At 37.0% G+C, this 22,357-nt stretch overlaps 1 protein-coding gene across 1 annotated transcript in view; it reads right to left on the bottom strand.

Annotated features, from left to right (window-relative positions):
* OTOGL (otogelin like) overlaps positions 1–22,357 on the bottom strand; it is a 239,565-nt gene that overhangs the window by 62,551 nt on the left and 154,657 nt on the right. Inside the window, exons 27-32 of the mRNA XM_023219423.1 lie at positions 17,671–17,805; positions 11,503–11,652; positions 8,886–9,005; positions 6,081–6,197; positions 2,740–2,896; positions 2,049–2,075 (exon numbers count right to left, since the gene is read on the bottom strand). Of these exons, the coding sequence (XP_023075191.1) occupies positions 2,049–2,075; positions 2,740–2,896; positions 6,081–6,197; positions 8,886–9,005; positions 11,503–11,652; positions 17,671–17,805 (706 nt within the window). The remainder of the gene's footprint in view (positions 1–2,048; positions 2,076–2,739; positions 2,897–6,080; positions 6,198–8,885; positions 9,006–11,502; positions 11,653–17,670; positions 17,806–22,357) is intronic.

Below are 22,357 nucleotides of genomic sequence, written 5' to 3'. Positions count from 1 at the left end.
TCTGCAGAAGAAATGCCAGAAAATACAAAGGCACAGATGGAGACTGTCATAACAGAACTGGGTGAGACAGGAATCTTTGAGTGAGGAAGTTATTGGAGCATTTTCTCAGAGTGTTGTCTGTGTACATTATGTAGAACCTGTGATGACAATGTGCGGTGATCATCCCTACACTAGGATGTATTAACCATACAGTAGGCCATGTAGCATGGACGTCATGCTCACTGGCCCTGAAGCAAATTGTTTACAAATCCCAGTTTGCCACATTTTGGCTAAGTGAATTTGGCAAAGCTATTTAATCTCTCTCTGCTTCAATTTCCTCTGAAAGTGTTGATAATAGCAAAATGCTGATAATAAAATAAAACAATAACATTTTGAAGTTTAAATTATATGATCTAGAGAAAGCAGTTAACACAACAAAAGCTTCTGTTATTGATAATAGGCAATAAATCACATTTTAATTATGGAATCCAAAGATTGATGTGGAGTGTGTGTGTGTGTGTGTGTGTGTGTGTGTGTGCACGTGTATGGCAGTCTCTTCACAATCTTGAACAGGACATATTTTTAGTTAGATTTTCTTTAACTACCACAGATATTTTTTAATGTTGAATTTGCCTCCTCTATCAAACTTCTATAAATGTAACAAATACAACTAAAATCAAAAATGCCAATTTTCTTTTTAATTCATTATCTCTATTTCTCTAAAATTATCTAGCTGACAAATTTCTCCAACAAGCCACCTGAAGTGCCTCAGATCGGTTGCTTGGCCCAGATTTCCTGTAACTATTATTCTAACTGACACATCCATCATGGATCCAGAGTTTGCCCAGTTACTGACAAAATGGATACTTCCCTAGATCACTTTACTTGTCTGAATTAGGTTTTGAGGCCTGTGCCTTCCTCATTAAATAGTTTTGCAAAAAGACTCCAATTCTGCTATCTTCAAGTATTTTCACTAAAAACACAATTCTCTGTCTCTTCTTACATCTATACCTTAGTTTTAGACAACAGCACCTCTCGGATTTCTTATTGCAAATCTGGATGTTTTCTGAGACCAGGAGATTTTCAATCAGTTCTCATTCTGGTAATGTGTAAAGAATGATTTTTGCCTGCAATGATGGCAAATTAAATTCCTTACATTATTTCTTATGTCACTGCATTTATACTTTGTTTCTTTGATTTCCACAACGTAAGAACAATGTGACTGTAGTCACCACGCTATGTAATCGATACCAGAACTTATTCCTCCCATCTAGCTGAAACGTTGTGCCCTTTGACCAACATCTGCCCTTTCCCTGTCCACTTCCCCACCACTAGCCTCTGGTAACCACAATTCCATTCTCTACTTCTAAAAATTCAACTTTTTTGGATTTTGCAAATAAGTAAAATCATATGGTATTTGTCTCACTGTGCCTGACTTATTTCACTTAGCATAATGTTCTCTAGGTTCATCCATGTTGTTGCAAATGATAGAATTTCTTGGTTTTTAAGGAATGAAGAGCTAAAAGAAAAAATTTCAAATGTTCTCACCACAAAGAAATGGTAAATATTGGAGGTGATGGATATGCTAATTAGCCTGATTTGATCATTCCACAATGTGTACATGTATCAAAACACTACATTGTACCCCATAAATATATACAATTATATTTGTCAATTTAAAAATCAGATAAAATTGTAAAATCATTTGAACAATGTTTACATTTATACATAATGGTAAAGGTATGCATTTGTTATAGATCTTTCATCCTTTTTATCTAAAAAATTAACTAACTTCACCCATCCATTCATTCATGTCATTCCAAAACTGTACTGAGGGCCTCCTAAATTCTGAGAACTTAATTTACACACTATTTTAGTTTTCAGGAAATAAATCTTAACACAAATACTTAGAAATTTTTGAAAATTTTAAAACCTAAAAGCTTTTATGGAGTTATATAGTTATGAACTATTTATAATTTGTTCACAGCATAAGTTGTTCAAAAACTTTTAATCTGAAAATACACCTAATAGAATACTATAGTGATATTTTTAATTTGAATGTCACATACCTTCATTGTAGTATTCACAATCAAGAGCTAAAAGAAAAAAGAATAAATATTAAACTATGTAAGAAGCCAATCACTTACCTGAATGTGGGCAAGATATGGCCACATATTTATCAATAACTATGTGAAAGAATATAGAATGGTATTATTTAGGAACTTTTTCTGAGCAAAGAACATTCTTTAAGTGATGTGCTGTAATTAAATTTCATATAATTGTTTTAAAGTAGGAAAATATATCTGCCGATTTAGAAATCTCAACTGAAAGTGTTCAAATTGTAAGTTTGTTCAGATGTCTTACCACCTACGCAAGTAAATTAAAAGTTTAAAGAGTCAAATCTGGAAGCAAATTCAAGGTGATTTTTTAAAAATATGTTTATCATCAGAACAATGAAACTTCATAGGCATAAAAGAAAGTCATAAACAATTTCTCTAAGGATGGTATTTAAATAATTTATATTTCAAATGGTGCAATGACAGCAATCAAACATAGAACAAAATATTATCTCACAATTTCTTTATATAAGTCCTTTCGGTATTCTATAATTTATGATTGTCAGAGGAATATAAAATTTCATCATTTTAATTTAATTCTATTTCCATGAGTTTCCTGGCATTATTTCTAAGATAAATCAACAACTAATATGTATTTATTTATCAGTTCTCTACATAGTGATGTTCTAGGTAGGGTACTCACAACAAACAGTAGATGATCTCCAATGAATTGATATTCCTTCCTGACAACACTTGTATGCATATGCAGCTATACTAGTGCACAGACACTCACAGTCCCCACCAAGATTACAGTTACATGTATCCTCATGGCAATTTTTGGCAAAAGAAGTAACATCAATCTGAAACATGAGGTGAAAGATTACTTAATTTTAATAGATACTGATTATGATTTAAAGTCAACCCTCTAAAAGAAGATTATGTGTTTTCAAAGTTTGATATTATCAGCTTAACACTGCCACCTAGAGAGTTCTCTTTACATCAAACTTCTTTATTGCCCAAAGGAGAAAAAAATGTATTAGGAAAATGTCACGTCAAAGAACTAGTAAAAGAAATAATAAGATTAATAAGTACATAAAACTTCAACGACAATATAACAGATTAATTTTTGGAAGCTTCTTTCATTACTGACGTAATCACATGGCATTAAAATAAGGGCATCTTCTGCTTCCAATTGTAATCTTATATAATTTTGTATCTTTCTTCCTTTTTTCCTTTCTTTTTTGCCCCCACTTAGGCAACATCCTAATGGCTATTAATGGTAATAGCAATCTTTAAAAACAACTTATTCTATTTACTTAATTTATTTATTTTATTTGCATTATATTTAAGTAGCTGACAAAATTTAATATATTGACAATGCATTTAAAAAGGAGCAAGAGACTCAGGAGGCTGAGGCAGGAGAATCCGTTGAACCCGGGAGGCGGAGGTTGCAGTGAGCCGAGATTGCACCATTGCGCTATTGCACTCCAGCCTGAGCGACAGAGCGAGACACTGTCTCAAAAAAAAAAAATGAAATAAAATAAAAGCAAGGGGCTGGGAGCTGTAGCTCATGCCAGTAATCCCTGCACTTTGGGAGACCGAGGCAGATGGATTACTTGACATCAGGAGTTCTAGACAACCCTGGCCAACATGGCAAAACCCTGTCTCTATTAAAAATACAAAAATTAGCTGAGCATGGTGGCACGTGCCTGTAGTCCCAGCTGTGGGAGACTGAGGCAGGAGAACTGCTTGAACCCAAAAGGTGGAGGTTATAATGAGCCTACATCAAGTCCCTGGCCACGTCATCTCAAAAAAAAAAAAAAAAAAGAAAAGAAAAAGAAGCATGGTTTGCTGTCACTGAGCTGTATTTTATTTTTTAGGTCAGTTCATGGGTTAACTTTTCTTTTCAAGTGAAAAAGAACAAGCAGGCTCTGTGGTTCAGGACTCCAGACTTGACACAATATTTCTTGTCAAGCAGGTGTGATCCTTGGAAACTATGAAAAGTCTCAAAAACAACCCTTTCCATAAACAAGACTCTAGTCTACCTATGTGGCTCTAATACGGCAGCCCTCAAACTTTCCTGTCTCAGAATCCCTTTACGCTCTTAAAAAAATCACTGAGATCCCCAAAGAAATTTTGTTTATGGGATTATATCTACCAATATTTACTCTATTAGACATTAAAAATGAGACATTTAAAAATAACAATAGACGTTGTATGTTTACATGAATAACATGGTTTTAGTGAAAAACGCTTATACATGCCAAGAAATAGTGAAAAGAGTGCACTGTTTTACATTTTTGCAAATCTCTTTAATGTGTGGCTTAATAGCACACAGCTGGATTCTCATATCTGCTTCTTCATCTGGTCTATCATAATGTTTTTGTCTTGTTTGGGTTTGTGTTGAAGTAGATAAAGAAAATTCGGTTCCACACATATATTTAGTTGGAAACAAAGGAGCACTTTAATATCTTTTTCAGGTAATTGTGATATTCTTGGACACTATATCAGAACTCAAAAAAATATCATTTTCAAAAAGGCCGTTGCAATGTGAAATCTAAAACCATATCAATAAACTTTATACTTTGCTATATTAAAATTGTTTTTATATTTTGCCCTTTGAATGGATCTTTTACTTCTGCATGATTTTGTAACATCATGCATTGGTCATGTGGAAAATTTATGGACCCATGCATATCTTCAAAATGCTGACACATTTGATTATATACAATAGCTACAAGTCACGTTTGTTAATATCATCATCTAGATCATCAAAAAACTCATTAAGTATCAAAAACCTTATAAGCTCGCAGGGGTGGATCTAACTTTTACAAAACTCTAATTTTCCCTTGAAAGTAAATTTTATCAAAGACAACAGAACCATCAGGTGTTTCCTTACAGCCACAGACTCATTTCACACATTTCAAGAAAATATCTGCCAGGCGCAATGCTCATGCCTGTAATCCCAGCCTTTTGGGAGGCAGAGGTGGGCAGATCATCTGAGGTCAGGAGTTCCAGACCAGCCTGGCCAACATGATGAGACCCCGCCTCTACTAAAAACACAAAAATTAGCCGAGCATGGTGGCACACGTCTATAATCCCATCTACTCAGGAGGCTGAGGCAGGAGAATCGCTTGAACTGAGGAGGCAGAGGTTGTAGTGAGCCGAGATCATGCCACTGCACTCCAGCCTGGATGACAGAGCAAGACTCCATCAGGGAGGGAAGGAAGGAAGGAAGGAAGGAAGGAAGGAAGGAAGGAAGGAAGGAAGGAAGGAAGGAAGGAAGGAAGGAAGGAAGGGAGGGAGGGGGGGGGGGGGGGGGGGGGGGGGGGGGGGGGGGGGGGGGGGAGGGAAATATCTGCCAAATATCCCTGTCTGACTGTCTGAATAACCACATATCATTTGTTCTTTGAAATAGAATGGCATTCCAAGAGAAAAACAACCATCTTAGCTCACAAGTCAAACAGTCATGCAAGTGACTTCCCTCAAGACCACTAACATAGCTTTGTATGCAGCAGAAATATTATATTACCTAATTTTTACCAATACATTGAAGTATTGCTTAAACTTCTATTGGGACCTAAAATAATCACACTAGGAAGGAGTTTTGAAAGTGAAATTTCTATATAAGTTACATTCCATCTTGGGATGTGCTTCCAAAACCATTTCAAATGTGCTATAAGCAATACTTTTAAACCGTACTTTGAGTTGAGAATATTTGACAATGTTCTCTAAAGAAAAATAAACATTTATGTTGTTAATCATAAAATGATGTATGTAAATAATGTTCCATAAACTAGAACAAATTATTACAAATATGCACAAAGGTACACTGTTAAATTCGATGGAGTAAGGGAGAAAGTAAATCAACTAAACGTGCCAGTTGTACAGAAAAACAAACTAACACATAAGTCCCCCTAACAATAGTTAGGTGGTACATCTAAAAAGCCAGAGGGTCACCCAGTTATGTGTCATGTTCACCTCAGTATTACCGACAGAGTAGAACATCTTTAAACTTGAGAGTTCATTAAAGTATTCATTTACCACATTGCGACAAGAAGCAAAAACATCGCTGTACAAAATGGAGCATTCTTTCTTGGCATAAGGAAATTTGTTTTGATGTGCCTCACAGGGTTTAATGGTTTCATCTGGATTTTCACACTGTTGAAAAAATATAAGAGAGAAATTAAGTTTTTCAAGGGATAATTTCTCAAGCAGAGTAACCTATCCGACTTCACTCATTACAATTGCACCTAATATATTCTTATCCTTTTAGACAGGATTTGCGTAAAGCACCTGCTCACATCCAATTCAATGTTAATTGCATATATTATTTTCAAAAGCAACTAAAAAGAATATTAAAATCATGGCAATATTAGAGACATAGTGGTGATAAGTGATGTTTAAATTATCTTAAACACAGCATTTGCATGACTTAAAAAATTACATGAGCATGACCTGTTTCTTTCATTTTCATCTTCTTCATTTCTGTCACAAATCATCTGAGAGGTTATATGTACTCAAATCTCTGCAGACTCAATTCCCATACATACAGCAACTTGGCCTCTTCTCCTAATCCACTTCCCTGAAACTGCCCTGAAAAAGGTCATCCATGACCTCTTTATTGCTAAATATAAAGGCAAATTTTCAGTCTTCCATTTTGCTTGACTTTTGCTGCTTTTGATTCTATTTAAAACTTTACCTTCTTAAATGTCTCTCCTCATTTGGCTTTGGTGACACAATTTTCTGCTGGATTTCCTCTTGCTACATTGGCTGCTGTTCCCTAATCTCTTTCTCCCTGCTTTCTTTGCAAAGCTTAATTCTCAAATCTCTATTTTTCTCATTCGGTACATGTGTCCTGGCTTTAACGCTCTGAATATACTAGTAACTGCCAATCCCTATGTCCACCCCACATCTCCTTCCTGAATTTCAGAACTGAACATTTCCACCTAAATATCTCTGTCATTTCTCTCTCAGCAGGTCCTAACCATCCTTACCTCTATACCATTGTCCTTCCCCGACTATCCACATTCATTTCCTCCTCTTTGCCCTGCCTCAGGGAGGAACACCAGCATTCACCCAGGAAGCCAGGAAAGTAGGAGGCCTTCTTGAAACCTTGAAATTCATCCTTCCTAATACAGTCTTTCAGCAGATATTGATGATTTTTATCATTAATGTTTCCCAAATTTGTACAGTTTTCTAAATCTCTACTGACTTAATATTTCTAGCTGGATTATAAGAGCCTCTTGGCCCTTGTATCTTACAGATCTATACTTTGCACTTCAGCCTACACCACAACCAAAATTAACTTCTTGAAATTCACTTTGTGCACCATACTCTGTCCAACCTCTTGACACCTTCTAGGTGGCTGCTCCCTCCTTTCCCTGTTAAATTCTTTCCGATAAATTTCACTTTCTTGGCTCCTATAAATCTTATAAGATTCACCTCCAGGGTACCTTCTCCAGAAACCTTTCTTGAACCATCACAATCCCCATTTTGTGTGTACTTCTATCAAAGCAACTACTTTACTATGTTCTGACTGTTAATTTTTTAACCTCTAAATTTTCCACCTCTAGACTCTAAATTCCTTAAAGGCAGAGACTGTGATTTATCCATATTATATGTCTGTATGTAATGGAAAATATTAAGTGCTAAATAAAAATAGTGAATTTTTTTAAATGACCTCAGTTTCAGCTTTGTCTATCAGATGTGAATAAAAACTTATTTTGAGGGGGTTTAAAATTATTTGACTACTCCTAATATTTAAGTACCATTACAGATAGTTACTTCTTAATTCATTTGCAGATACAAAAACGTAAAACAATTTTTTTCAAAAATTTCTAAAGGTAACAAGATATAAGATAGCCACAGTTAAAAGGATTTTGTCTCTCTCAATATAGTAGATATTTTAGGTATTAAAAGGTACACTTTTGTACTCTTAAGCTTAGACCACACTCAAATATTACTGACTGAAATAAATGTTCTACCCCATCCCCTCTTTATTCTTTAAAGATATTTAGACATATTAGTAAACTAGGCAAAGTAGAGAAGTAACTAACCAAATGGCAACCAAACAGGAAATTGTGGTTTCAAACACCCCATCAGTTAAAAAGAACAACAGGCTAAAAAAGAAAGTAGAAGAAAGAATAGAACCAATTTCCAATTTGACTCTTTTCTGAGTTCAGAATTTTTCAAAATGTGTTTCATATAACACTACTTCCTTGAGAACTAATAAATAAAAATATAGATTATGTCAGTAAGTTTGGAAAATCCTTCAAACATGTCCCTCCTTTATAGGCTTATAATGCCTCAAGAAATCCTTTGAAAGAGAAATATGTAAAAATTAATTTATCCAACTGCCGCCAAAGGTAGTTGACCACAATCCACCCACCCACACACATACACACACATCCCCCTTTATTTCATGTAATACAGTAACATGGCTGTTAAGAAATTCTGTCTTCATTTATTTATTGCTTTGAACTGGCAAAATTCCATCATCCTTCAAAATGCAGATACATTGATAAGGCATTTTGCTATGATGAGGAAAACATGAGGGAGAAGAGATGAATTTGAATGTCACCTCTGCTACTTTCTAGCCATATAATATTAGACAAGTCATTTAACCTCCCTGAGCCTCAATTGCTTCATCTATAATAAGGAGAAAACACCTTTTATATAAGGTAATCAGAAAAATTACATGAGAAGATAAATATGAACATTCATCAGCTATAAATTACTATGAAATAGTATGTAAAATAATATTACCTAAATAAGAATAAAATATTCTAGTGGAAAAATATTCTTAAAAATTTCTGTTGACTTCTAAAGTACATTTATGTAACTTACCTGTCCTAATGCCCAACTATCTCCAAATACCTGAGCATTTCTCACTTCTAAGTTATTAGATGTGGTCATGTCATTTGAAGTGCATTTGTCAAAGTTTCCACACAATCCTGATAGCTTGTTCTAAAGTAAGAGAAAATCACCAGGAAATATTCTATATTCACTTTAACATTTAAAGACTCACTTTCATTAAAACTTTTGAGACATTTCAAATATACATTTAAGAATTTTCATAGCAATCATTTTAAAAAATTAACTTGAAGAAGTGGATTTTCTCATACCAATTTAATTATATTTAGTGATTATTTTAAATTTGCAAAAATATTTTACCCTATTTCAAGTCCTATTTATCCACACTTACCAGTGTTTTGGCATTAATACAACTAATGACATAAATAACTTGGAAAAGTATAATTCAAACAAGACAGTACATATGAGAGTGTATGTGTATGCAAATGTATATGTGTGTATATACAGAATTAATGTGTGTGTGTATATATATATATATAATTCATAATTATATATATTCTCATCCTTGGTGGAAACAAGGATATAGGATGAAGAATGGCAGATATATTCCCTGCTTGTTGAAATATATCATATTGCCTACCTGATTTGCCTACATACAAGTGAATCATTTGTTTTTCCACAGCCCCCGTCCTGATGCCTCAGCTTTAGGATAATTACTGTTAGTAATGGCCACTGTCTTTGAACAGATGTAATTTCAGAAAACAGAGGTCTCGTGGTAATAAGTGGCTATGGCAGATGTAATTCTATGGTTGTTGTCTGCTTTGCCAGAGACACAGGCAGCCTACTTCACCATTAAGGGATGGATTCTATTCTTCAATATTGAAGACAGCATTCAGCATCTTTAAATTCAAGGTTTTAAGGAGTAGTTCTACTGCTTTTAGAAAATTACGGCAAGTTCTCCTCCTTTCTCTTCTTTCATCTAGTAGTAAAATATATTGTTATTCTTATTGGAAACAAGGATATTGGATGAATAATGGCAGTGAATATTTGTTGAAGAAAAACAGCAATGACTGAAGGTTATTTCGGTTCATCAAAGAAATTCAAGATGCCAACAAACCTAGGAATAGATCTTTGGGCTTTATCCTCCTTAAGACTGAAAGACTATAACTTCAATATACAATCATATTTTATAATATATTAAAACCTTTTTTAAAAAATGTATCTTTTCTGTATTTTTGAGAAGATATTGTTGCTATTCCAATTTTCTTTAATTTGACAAAAATTATATCCATGAGTCTCAGTCTCAATTTCAGGTAAACTAGATTTTAAAAAAATACATCAATATTTTTGCAAACAACTTTAAAATATGAATTCAAAATATTCAAATAAATATTCGAAATATTTAATCAAATTTGAAATATTTTAAATAGTAAACTACTTAATAATATTTAATAAAAATATTTAGCAAGGAATAGTATATAAAATAATTTAAAATATAAATTGACAAAAATTATAAACAACTCAGATTGGATATTCAACCATGAATGGATAAATAAATTGTGTGGTACATCCACACAACAGAATACTACTCAACAGTATAGAATTCACATAACAATTTATATGAATCTCAAATATACTTTGCCAAGTCAAAGAAGCCAGACCCAAAAGACTACAGATTGTACAATTCTATATATATGATATCTGAGAAAGGCAAAACTATTGCAGTGGAAAATATAATCAGTGGTTGTCTGAGGTTAGGAGACAAATGTTGGGGTTGACAATAGAGAAGCAACAAGAAGTATATTTGGAGGTTGACAGGTATGTTCTACGTAGAAATGTTGTGACAGATACAAGGCTCCATGCATAATATGGTTTGGCTCTGTGTCCCCACCCAAATCTCATCTCGAATTACAATCCCCATATGTTGAGGGAAGGACCTGTTGAGAGGTGATTGAATCATGGCAGTGGTTTCTCCCAAGCTGTTCTTGTGATAGTGAGGGAGTTCTCATGAGACCTGATGGTTTAAAAGTGTAGCATTTCCCCCTCACTCTTTCTGTCTTTCGGGCCACCTTTTGAAGAAGGTGGTTGCTTCCCCTTTGCCTTCCACAATGATTGTAAGTTCCCTGAGGCCTTCCCAGCCATGCAGAACTATGAGTCAATTAAACCTATTTTCTTTATAAATTACCCAGTGTCAGGTTGTTCTTTATAATGGACTAATACAATGCATTTGTCAAAATCCATAGACCTGGATACAATAAGAGTAACCTTTTTTACATTTAAAAAATAATTTTACTGCATGTAAACTTAAAAAAAAAATCCAGAATGTGGAGGAAAACATGGAACGCAGACTGTAAGAACTAAATCTAATTGCATTATGAAAAAATCACATAGTTAAGTTGAAGAAAAAGAGAAGAAAGCTGGCTTAAGTAATCTTGGAAAACTGGATACTACAAGGTTAAAGTCAAAAAGAACTGTACACAAACAGTGTACATAGTTGGTAAAGTTCTTCTTCACAAGGGTATGAGTTAGTAATTCTGAAAATATAACCTAGTTCTTAAAGGAAAACATTAATTATTTTATTTTCATCAAACATCAAAAACTAAATGTGATTTTATTCATTACATCTCATTAGGAGCTTAGGTTGACCTACCTTCCACTGTGGCCCAACTTTGATATGAATAGTTGTCTTCCTATCCCAAAGAATAGTGATATCTTTCTCTGGAAAGTATACTACTATATAGTAACCAGCCTTCCAAAGCTGGTAGGTAGGTTTGTTTTCCAGGAAAAAACCTGATCGTTTCTTAAAAAAAAAAGAAAAGAGAAGAAATAAAGTGAGTACTAGGTTCTCTAACCAAAATATATCAAATTAGCTTAGTTAATATTTACCAACAACTATCTATGTACTAATATTGTTGCTTGGTCATGCCTTTTCTGAATTCTGTAAGAAAAGACAAAACAATTGCACAAAATACATAAATACATAAATATTGATTACCAGACACAAACTAGCAGATGGACCCCACATGGATAAATGGACAAAGGGAAAAGATATTTCAGTTACATGTGGGGAAGAGCAAAACAAGGGAATGGACACAGAAGACATTAAGTGATATCCCCACCAAATCAGAAATTTCACATCTGTGATGAACAAATACGACAGAACTAAAAAAGGTATGACCTTGCCTGCAAAAGAGAGAAATTTGGTCCTGCTCATGTTTCTGAGTAGCTAATGATAGCATGCAAATAGTCTACTGACTTCATTAAAAATGTGTTGAAAATCAGAATCATTAAGTTTGGTAGGAGACATTGCCTTCCCAATTCAGGTAAAAAGAAGCTGTGAAGTACTTCCTTTAAGTGAAAAGGAGAAAGTTCTCAACTTAACAAGACAGAAAAAAATTGTATGCTGCGGTTGCTAAGATCTGCGGTAAGAATGAATCTTCTATCTGTGAAATTGTGAAGAAGGGAAAAGAAATTCAGCTAGTTTTGCTGTTGCACACTAAACTGCAAAACTGACAGCCACAGTGCATGGTAAGTGCTTAGTTAAGGTGGAAAAGGCATTAAATTTGTGGGTAAAAGGCATGAACAGAACAGAAACGTGTTCTGATTGCTGGCAATTGGGTCTGCTACTATCTACGGTTTCAGGCACCCATTGGAGCGCTTGGGACCTAACCCTCATGGACAAGGAGGAACTACTGTATGTGTGTAGCATGGTGGGAAGGGGTGAATTACCACTGAAGGGATTCCAGAAGGCTTCTTGCAAGGGGTGGCTGTGAACTGATCTGCAAGAGGATATGCACAGCAAGGTATAGGGAGTTGAGAATGAGAATGGAGAAGAAATCCTTCCAAACAAAAGAAATAGCTTGAATCAAGATTTAGGGACAAGAAAGTCAAAGATTTATTCAGAACTAAGGAGAGTACCAAAAGGCTAGAGCATGAATTACATGATGGATCATAGCCTGAGACCTTTGCAACCAAGTTATCCAGAGTAATTATCACATGTGCAAAATGTAGTCAATAAAAGCTTTCAAACAAGGAAGCATCAGACCTTGGTTGTATATTAAAAGAAGATAATTTATGCAGTAGAAAGGATAAAGCAGAGAGAAATGAGAGATGGAACATATCGGGAAATGTTAGAGAACTTTTATTGTAAAGTAGGAATATATAATATTCTTTATTAAGCAAGGGCAACACATGGCTATATTGATTTGAATCTGACCTTGAAATTAACTCATATAATAACTTCAAAAATGTACAGTTAACATCAAAGTAAGAAAGACAAATTTAGCCAGGAGCAAAATAAAAATTGTGAAGGAGATATGAAATTCTTTGGTTACTTTTCTCCTACAAGTAATAACAAAAGCATAGTTTGAAAATACTATACTACAGTAGACTTTTTAATAAATATTTCAAAGGGAAAATGAAATAAATTTAGTCACATCCATAAGGAGTTTTCAGTCTCCTAGACCAAGGTCATACTTAAAATAAGTGCATAATATATTGTATATAAGAGTATATATTGTATATAGCCATATGTGTTGTTGACTGGCTCTCTCTGATCTCATTTCCTTCCACTTCCCAATCCCCACCCTCACTGACTAAGCTTCAGCTATGCTGGCTGTCTTTCTGTTCTTCAAATTTACCTAAGCTTTTCCCCATCTCAAGTCCTGTGTGTTTGGTGTTCCTCCTGCTAGGAACTCTGTTCTCCAGATCTTAGCGTAATGGCCTCATTCCCATCAGTTGTGACCCATATGCTCCCTCCTCTGTGAAGCCTCCCCTGATTGCCCCACTAGAAATTTCATCCTCAAGATGAGCCGGATTGGTAGGCATTTAGACAGTGCAATGCTCTTCTGAGCAAGGACAGTCCCTGTATCTGCTATCTTGAAATTCTGATTTTACGTGTGAATCCATGTTTTGTCAGTGAAGTTCAGTGAGACAAAGAATCATGTGTCTGGGCCTTGAAGCCTTGGCTCACATCTCCTGCTGTCTGTCCAACCTCCCTGGGATTGATTATTTGATGCCTGCTTCTCTGCAGCCACCCAGAGACCACTGCTACGTTCCACTTGCAACACAGAGGCAGGATGAGTTGGACTTAGGCATGCATACCCAAATGCCAAGTTGGAGTTACGAGGCAAGGAAGGCCCTCAGCACTGACAGGGTATGTGGTGTGCACTCACCCCAGGACTATCCCTATGCTTGAGTGAGCATGGCATTAAATGATAATTTAAAATAAAAAAAAGAAAAGAAAAAAACACCACGACACATCAAGACAGAACACGAAACAAGAAAATGAAACGTTTTACCTGTTTTGAACAAATTGCATAGCTTGCCCTGCCCCCAAGTCGGTCTCTGCCACCAGAAACTAATTCTATTGTTTTCACTGCACTCTTTAGTATCTTTCTATCATCTTGTTTGTCTTTGATTTGTTTCTCTTTTGCTCAGTTTGGTTTTGCATCAGTTATCCTGATACAAAAGCACATCTTTTCTATTTGTCTTTAGACATAAAATCCTTCATTTTCATTAGATAGGGCAGCTTACTACAAGAAAATCCTCTGTGGTCAAAGGGAGTTGCCATGCGCCTTTTCAGATTCATAAATCATGCTGTTCATTAGAACTGTGAGATATTATGAATTGTCCAAAATAGAGATCTCCACTTCAGATGAGAATTAAAGCACTTTAAACAAACTCTAGTGATGTTAGCAAGATATGTTAGAAATATGGATAATTAAAATATTTAAAGTACAGCTTAAATAAATTAATAAAATAGTTATATCTTATACATTTGATAAAATTAGAATTGTGCATTTACATATAAAAATAACAGAGGTGGGCCGGGCACGGGGGCTCACGCCTGTAATCCCAGCACTTTGGGAGGCCAAGGCGGGCGGATCACGAGGTCAGGAGATCGAGACCATCCTGGCTAACACGGTGAAACCCAGTCTCTACTAAATATACAAAATATTAGCTGGGCAAGGTGGCGGGCGCCTGTAGTCCCAGCTACTCAGGAGGCTGACGCAGGAGAATGGCGTGAACCCAGGAGGCAGAGCTTGCAGTGAGCCAAGATCATGCCGTGCACTCCATCCAGCCTGGGCAACAGAGCAAGACTCTGTCTCAAAAAAATAAAATAAAATAAAATAATAAAATAACAGAGGTGGTTTTTTGTTCTTTCCTTGAATGGGTGGTCCATCTACCATAAAATAAATAGTGCTTATTTTTCACTTTCGATGTTTGAGAAAAAATATTGCAGGGGATTTCTTTAGGGTCAAACTGTTTTTATGACTTTTCTTAATGTCATACAATTTATATAAAGGAGACTCATTAACACCTACATACAAGTGAAAATTGGAAGTTGAAAGTTATGTGGAGTTGCAATCACTACTTCAAAGATGTGTCAAGCTGTCTTTATAAGAGCATTTACTATTTTCTCTTGTTTCTTTTTTAACATCCTTTTTCTTAGAAATAACCTTCACCTACAGATGAATATCTGGTTGGTGGTTATGACAAACTGCTGTAATTACTTGAAAAACATGTCAACATGATTGCAGAAACTCTGTTTTGCCCAAAAGTTGATTGCCGCCCAGTCTCAATGCTTCTGACTGAAACATAGTTATGTTTTAAGGTAATTGTTCTCAAACTTTAGTGTGCACAAGAATTTCAGGTACCACTGAAAATGTCAATTTTGATTTCAGCAACAGCCATTCCGATTACTGAAGTCAGACCAAAAACCAGCACTTACAAGGAAAAATTCCAGATGATTTTAATGAATATTGGCAGACCAAACTGAGAGAAACATTGTTCTAAACATCTCAGAATATAGGTCAGTGTTTAAAGCCCATTTGTCAAATCATGTACTTTCTAACTCTAAAACTTCTTGCCTATACAATGAGGTTCAAATATCTTGCACCATTCAAGAGCCTCCATAGTCTGGACTCAGCCCCCTCATCTATTGCCTTTACCCCATGCTCCCTGAATGACAGCTGATCAGGACACTCCTCCCTGAGTCGCTTTGCCACTCCCTCCATCCACCATCTCATATATTGTGCTTCCACCAATCTAAACCACCTGCAGTTATCCAAACATGCCATTTCATCTCTCAGCTCTGCTCTACTGAGTGGGTTTATTCGTCTGTACTGATTGTCACCCTACTCCCTCTCTTCACCTGGCTAATGCCTAATCATCCTTTAAGACTCAGTGCAAATCATTTCCTCCACAGCATGTCTTCTGAGCCTTCAAAACTAGGGAGGGTAAAGGAATAAGAAGAATCATTCCAAATCCATCAATTTATACTTTCATTTCAATCCTCACAGAAACTAAAGAAGTAGGTTCTAAAAATCTTCCCAAATTTACAGATGGAAAAGCTGCAGCTTGAAGAAGTTAAGTAAACCTGCCCAAAGTTATAGAGCAAGCAGGTGATGGAACAGAGGCTCCAAGTTACTACTGAGTGACTCTAAAGTCTATGCTCTTAACAATCACCCTAAGCACCCCAGGTTTCTTTAGGTGTTCTTCCCAGGAGTTCCCATATTATCCTACATAAATTCCTATCATAGGACACCATGCTGCACATCCTTATTTACCTGAATGTATCCATCACCTGAGCAGAAACTTCTTAAAGGCAAGCACAGTGTTATTTCACTATTGTAGTCCCAACAATTAGCACATGTTTTGATATTCAGTAAACATTATAAAAGAATGTATGAGATGAATGAATTAATGAAATTTATTCATTCTATTAAATTGGGCAGGCTCCAAGGATACAATAAACAAAAACTTGGAGACAATTGGGGAAGACAAGCTCACAAGTAGTTTCATTAAAGCATGATACACATTCTAATAGGATGCTTCAGGGTGTGAGGAGGAGCTCCCTGGAGGAGGTATGATAAGACATATTGCATATGAATAATTTAAATGGAAAGACAGATCCAGGAATAAGCAATAACAGTAATGAAGGACTAATAAGATGCTCCACCTTCTGGAACGTGGCCTTGAAGCAGAAAGTGATGAAAGAGCAGGCAGGCGAGGCAGGTAACAGCCAGATTGGCAAGGCCTTGGAGGAGCAGTGGGAAGGCATCTCAAAGGCTTGAAGAACCACAGCGTGACATATTAAGATTTCCATAAAAAATATACATATATAAGGCTGGGTGTAGTGGCTCATGCCTGTAATCCCAGCATTTTGGGAGGCCAAGACAGGTGGATCACCTGAGGTCAGGAGTTTGAGACCAGCCTAACCAACATGGTGAAATCTCGTCTCTACTGAAAATACAAAAATTAGCCAGGAGTGGTGGAGTGCATCTGTAATCCCAGCTACTCAGGAGGCTGAGGCAAGAGAATCACTTAAACCCAGGAGACAGAGGTTGCAGTGAGCCAAGATCATACCACTGCACTCTAGTCTGGGCAAGAGTAAGACTCCGTCTCAAAAAAAAAAAAAAAAAAAAATATATATATATATATATATATATATATATAAGTAAAACTACCTATGCTGCAGTATGTGAGGATGAATTAGAGGGGAAAGACTAAAACTAGAAGCCAAGAGTCTAGTCTGGAAGCCACTGAAGTAATTAAGGCAATAGGGGAGGGCTACAAGGGCCCAAATGGCAACTATGGGAAGGAAAGCAAGATGAACTGGAATATGGAGAAGGGAAGTTAAGAAGTAAGAAGAGAGAAGTGAAGCACAATTTCCTGAAGCCACACAAAATGGAAAAGAAAAAACAACATAGATCTCATAACCATTTACAGAGAGAAGTAGCCCAAATCATTTCTGTTCTATTTTCAGTATCCTCAGGACAAGTTCAAATGATCCTGAAAGAAATAATTCACTAACCCGTTTGTAAGGAGTATCATTCAGGTAAATTTCAGTGTCCCCAACTGATATCAAAACACTTTTAGAACAAACAATATCGTTGTCAAAGCATTTCTTGTTCTGGGCAATGACAGATACATCTGAATCATCTGTACTCTGAAATGTCAAAAATATTTTATTAATACAAATATATACAACCTATATTATTTTTGTTATTTTTATTAAGAAATCTTAAAGATCAGTATTGACAATGGATTGCATTAGAACTGAAAAACAACTTACCTCTATAATAAAAAGTCATTTTTAACTAATAATGTGAAGAATTTTATAGAAATATAGTAGGATAGCTCAACCTTTAAACATCTATAATGTCTCTGTTACAATTTTGATCCAGCCAAGTTTACCATTTTATTTCTATAGCTCAAATGTATCAACCATTATCATTTGCTTTGTCAATAATCAACAAAACAATATGTCACTTAGGGAAATCTTAAAAAAAAAAATTCATTTGAGACATGTCTTTGGTTTTATTTAAAGGATATTTCTGGGCGGGGGGGGCGGGGGCGGAGCAAGATGGCTGAATAGGAACAGCTCCAGTCTCCATCTCCCCGCGCGAGCGACACAGAAGACCTGTGATTTCTGCATTTTCAACTGAGGTACTGGGGTCATCTCACTCGGGAGTGCCGGACAATCGGCGCTGGTCAGCTGCTGCAGCCTGACCAGTGAGAGCTGAAGCAGGGCGAGGCATCGCCTCACCTGGGAAGCGCAAGGGGGAAGGGAATCCCTTTTCCTAGCCAGGGGAACTGAGACACACAACACCTGGAAAATCAGGTAACTCCCACCCCAATACTGCGCTGTAAGCACACCAGCACACCAGGAGAATTTATCCCATACCTGGCCGGGAGGGTACCACGCCCACGGAGCCTCCCTCCTTGCTAACACAGCAGTCTGCGGCAATCTAACCGCAAGGCAGCAGCCAGGCTGGGGGAGGGGCGCCCGCCATCGCTGAGGCTTAAGTAGGTAAACAAAGCCGCTGGGAAGCTCGAACTGGGTGGAGCTCACAGCAGCTCAAGGAAACCTGCCTGTCTCTGTAGACTCCGCCTCTGGGGACAGGGTACAGCTAAAAAAAATAACAGGGGAAGTAGCAGAGGCGTGTGCAGACGCGAACGACTCTGTCTGACAGCTTTGAAGAGAGCAGTGGATCTCCCAACACGGAGGTTGAGATCTGAGAAGGGGCAGGCTGCCTGCTCAAGTGGGTCCCTGACCCCTGAGTAGCCTAACTGGGAGACATCCCCCACTAGGGGCAGTCTGACACCCCACACCTCACAGGGTGGAGTACACCCCTGAGAGGAAGCTTCCAAAGCAAGAATCAGACAGGTGCACTCGCTCTTCAGCAATATTCTATCTTCTGCAACCTCTGCTGCTGATACCCAGACAAACAGGGTCTGGAGTGGACCTCAAGCAATCTCCAACAGACCTATAGCTGAGGGTCCTGACTGTCAGAAGGAAAACTATCAAACAGGAAAGACACCTATACCAAAACCCCATCAGTACGTCACCATCATCAAAGACCAGAGACAGATAAAACCACAAAGATGGGGAAAAAGCAGGGCAGAAAAGCTGGAAATTCAAAAAATAAGAGTGCATCTCCCCCTGCAAAGGAGCACAGCCCATCACCAGCAATGGATCAAAGCTGGTCAGAGAATGACTTTGACGAGATGAGAGAAGAAGGCTTCAGTCCATCAAACCTCTCAGAGCTAAAGGAGGAATTACGTACCCAGCGCAAAGAAACTAAAAATCTTGAAAAAAGAGTGGAAGAATTGACAGCTAGACTAATTAATGCAGAGAAGGTCATAAACGAAATGACAGAGATGAAAACCATGACACGAGAAATACGTGACAAATGCACAAGCTTCAGTAACCGACTCGATCAACTGGAAGAAAGAGTATCAGCGATGGAGGATCAAATGAATGAAATGAAGCGAGAAGAGAAACCAAAAGAAAAAAGAAGAAAAAGAAATGAACAAAGCCTGCAAGAAGTATGGGATTATGTCAAAAGACCAAATCTACGTCTGATTGGGGTGCCTGAAAGTGAGGGGGAAAATGGAACCAAATTGGAAAACACTCTTCAGGATATCATCCAGGAGAACTTCCCCAACCTAGCAGGGCAGGCCAACATTCAAATTCAGGAAATACAGAGAACGCCACAAAGATACTCCTCCAGAAGAGCAATTCCAAGACACATAATTGCCAGATTCACCAAAGTTGAAATGAAGGAAAAAATCTTAAGGGCAGCCAGAGAGAAAGGTCGGGTTACCCACAAAGGGAAGCCCATCAGACTGACAGCAGATCTCTCGGCAGAAACTCTACAAGCCAGAAGAGAGTGGGGGCCAATATTCAACGTTCTTAAAGAAAAGAATTTTAAACCCAGAATTTCATATCCAGCCAAACTAAGTTTCATCAGTGAAGGAGAAATAAAATTCTTTACAGATAAGCAAATGCTTAGAGATTTTGTCACCACCAGGCCTGCCTTACAAGAGACCTTGAAGGAAGCCCTAAACATGGAAAGGAACAACCGGTACCAGCCATTGCAAAAATATGCCAAAATGTAAAGACCATCGAGGCTAGGAAGAAACTGCAAAATAACCAGTTAATATCATAATGGCAGGATCAAGTTCACACATAACAATATTAACCTTAAATGTAAATGGACTAAATGCTCCAATTAAAAGACACAGACTGGCAAACTGGATAAAGAGTCAAGACCCATCAGTCTGCTGTCTTCAGGAGACCCATCTCACATGCAGAGACATACATAGGCTCAAAATAAAGGGATGGAGGAAGATCTACCAAGCAAATGGAGAACAAAAAAAAGCAGGGGTTGCAATCCTAGTCTCTGATAAAACAGACTTTAAACCATCAAAGATCAAAAGAGACAAAGAAGGCCATTACATAATGGTAAAGGGATCAATTCAACAGGAAGAGCTAACTATCCTAAATATATATGCACCCAATACAGGAGCACCCAGATTCATAAAGCAAGTCCTTAGAGACTTACAAAGAGACTTAGACTCCCATACAATAATAATGGGAGACTTCAACACTCCATTGTCAACATTAGACAGATCAATGAGACAGAAAATTAACAAGGATATCCAGGAATTGAACTCATCTCTGCACCAAGTGGACCTAATAGACATCTATAGAACTCTCCACCCCAAGTCAACAGAATATACATTCTTCTCAGCACCACATCGCACTTATTCCAAAATTGACCACATAAGTGGAAGTAAAGCACTCCTCAGCAAATGTAAAAGAACAGAAATTATAACAAACTGTCTCTCAGACCACAGTGCAATCAAACTAGAACTCAGGACTAAGAAACTCAATCAAAACCGCTCAACTACATGGAAACTGAACAACCTGCTCCTGAATGACTACTGGGTACATATCGAAATGAAAGCAGAAATAAAGATGTTCTTTGAAACCAATGAGAACAAAGATACAACATACCAGAATCTCTGGGACACATTTAAAGCAGTGTGTAGAGGGAAATTTATAGCACTAAATGCCCACAAGAGAAAGCAGGAAAGATCTAAAATTGACACTCTAACATCACAATTAAAAGAATTAGAGAGGCAAGAGCAATCACATTCAAAAGCTAGCAGAAGGCAAGAAATAACTAAGATCAGAGCAGAACTGAAGGAGATAGAGACACAAAAAACCCTCCAAAAAATCAATTAATCCAGGAGTTGGTTTTTTGAAAAGATCAACAAAATTGACAGACCGCTAGCAAGGCTAATAAAGAAGAAAAGAGAGAGGAATCAAATAGACGCAATAAAAAATGATAAAGGGGATATCACCACCGACCCCACAGAAATACAAACTACCATCAGAGAATACTATAAACATCTCTATGCAAATCAACTAGAAAATCTAGAAGAAATGGATAATTTCCTGGACACTTACACTCTCCCAAGACTAAACCAGGAAGAAGTTGAATCCCTGAATAGACCAATAGCAGCCTCTGAAATTGAGGCAACAATTAATAGCCTACCCACCAAAAAAAGCCCAGGACCAGATGGATTCACAGCTGAATTCTACCAGAGGTACAAGGAGGAGCTGGTACCATTCCTTCTGAAACTATTCCAATCAATAGAAAAAGAGGGAATCCTCCCTAACTCATTTTATGAGGCCAACATCATCCTGATACCAAAGCCTGGCAGAGACACAACAAAAAAAGAGAATTTTAGACCAATCTCCCTGATGAACATCGATTCAAAAATCCTCAATAAAATACTGGCAAACCGGATTCAGCAGCACATCAAAAAGCTTATCCACCATGATCAAGTGGGCTTCATCCCTGGTATGCAAGGCTGGTTCAACATTCGCAAATCAATCAACGTAATCCAGCATATCAACAGAACCAAAGACAAGAACCACATGATTATCTCAATAGATGCAGAAAAGGCTTTTGACAAAATTCAACAGCCCTTCATGCTAAAAACGCTCAATAAATTCGGTATTGATGGAACATACCTCAAAATAATAAAAGCTATTTATGACAAACCCACAGCCAATATCATACTGAATGGGCAAAAACTGGAAAAATTCCCTTTGAAAACTGGCACAAGACAGGGATGCCCTCTCTCACCACTCCTATTCAACATAGTGTTGGAAGTTCTGGCTAGGGCAATCAGGCAAGAGA

This window comes from Piliocolobus tephrosceles, chromosome 10 (assembly GCF_002776525.5).
Source record: "Piliocolobus tephrosceles isolate RC106 chromosome 10, ASM277652v3, whole genome shotgun sequence".
NCBI classification, from domain to species: domain Eukaryota; kingdom Metazoa; phylum Chordata; class Mammalia; order Primates; family Cercopithecidae; genus Piliocolobus; species Piliocolobus tephrosceles.
Note: the sequence above shows the minus strand (reverse complement) of the source record. Positions and strands in the feature narration are given on the sequence as shown.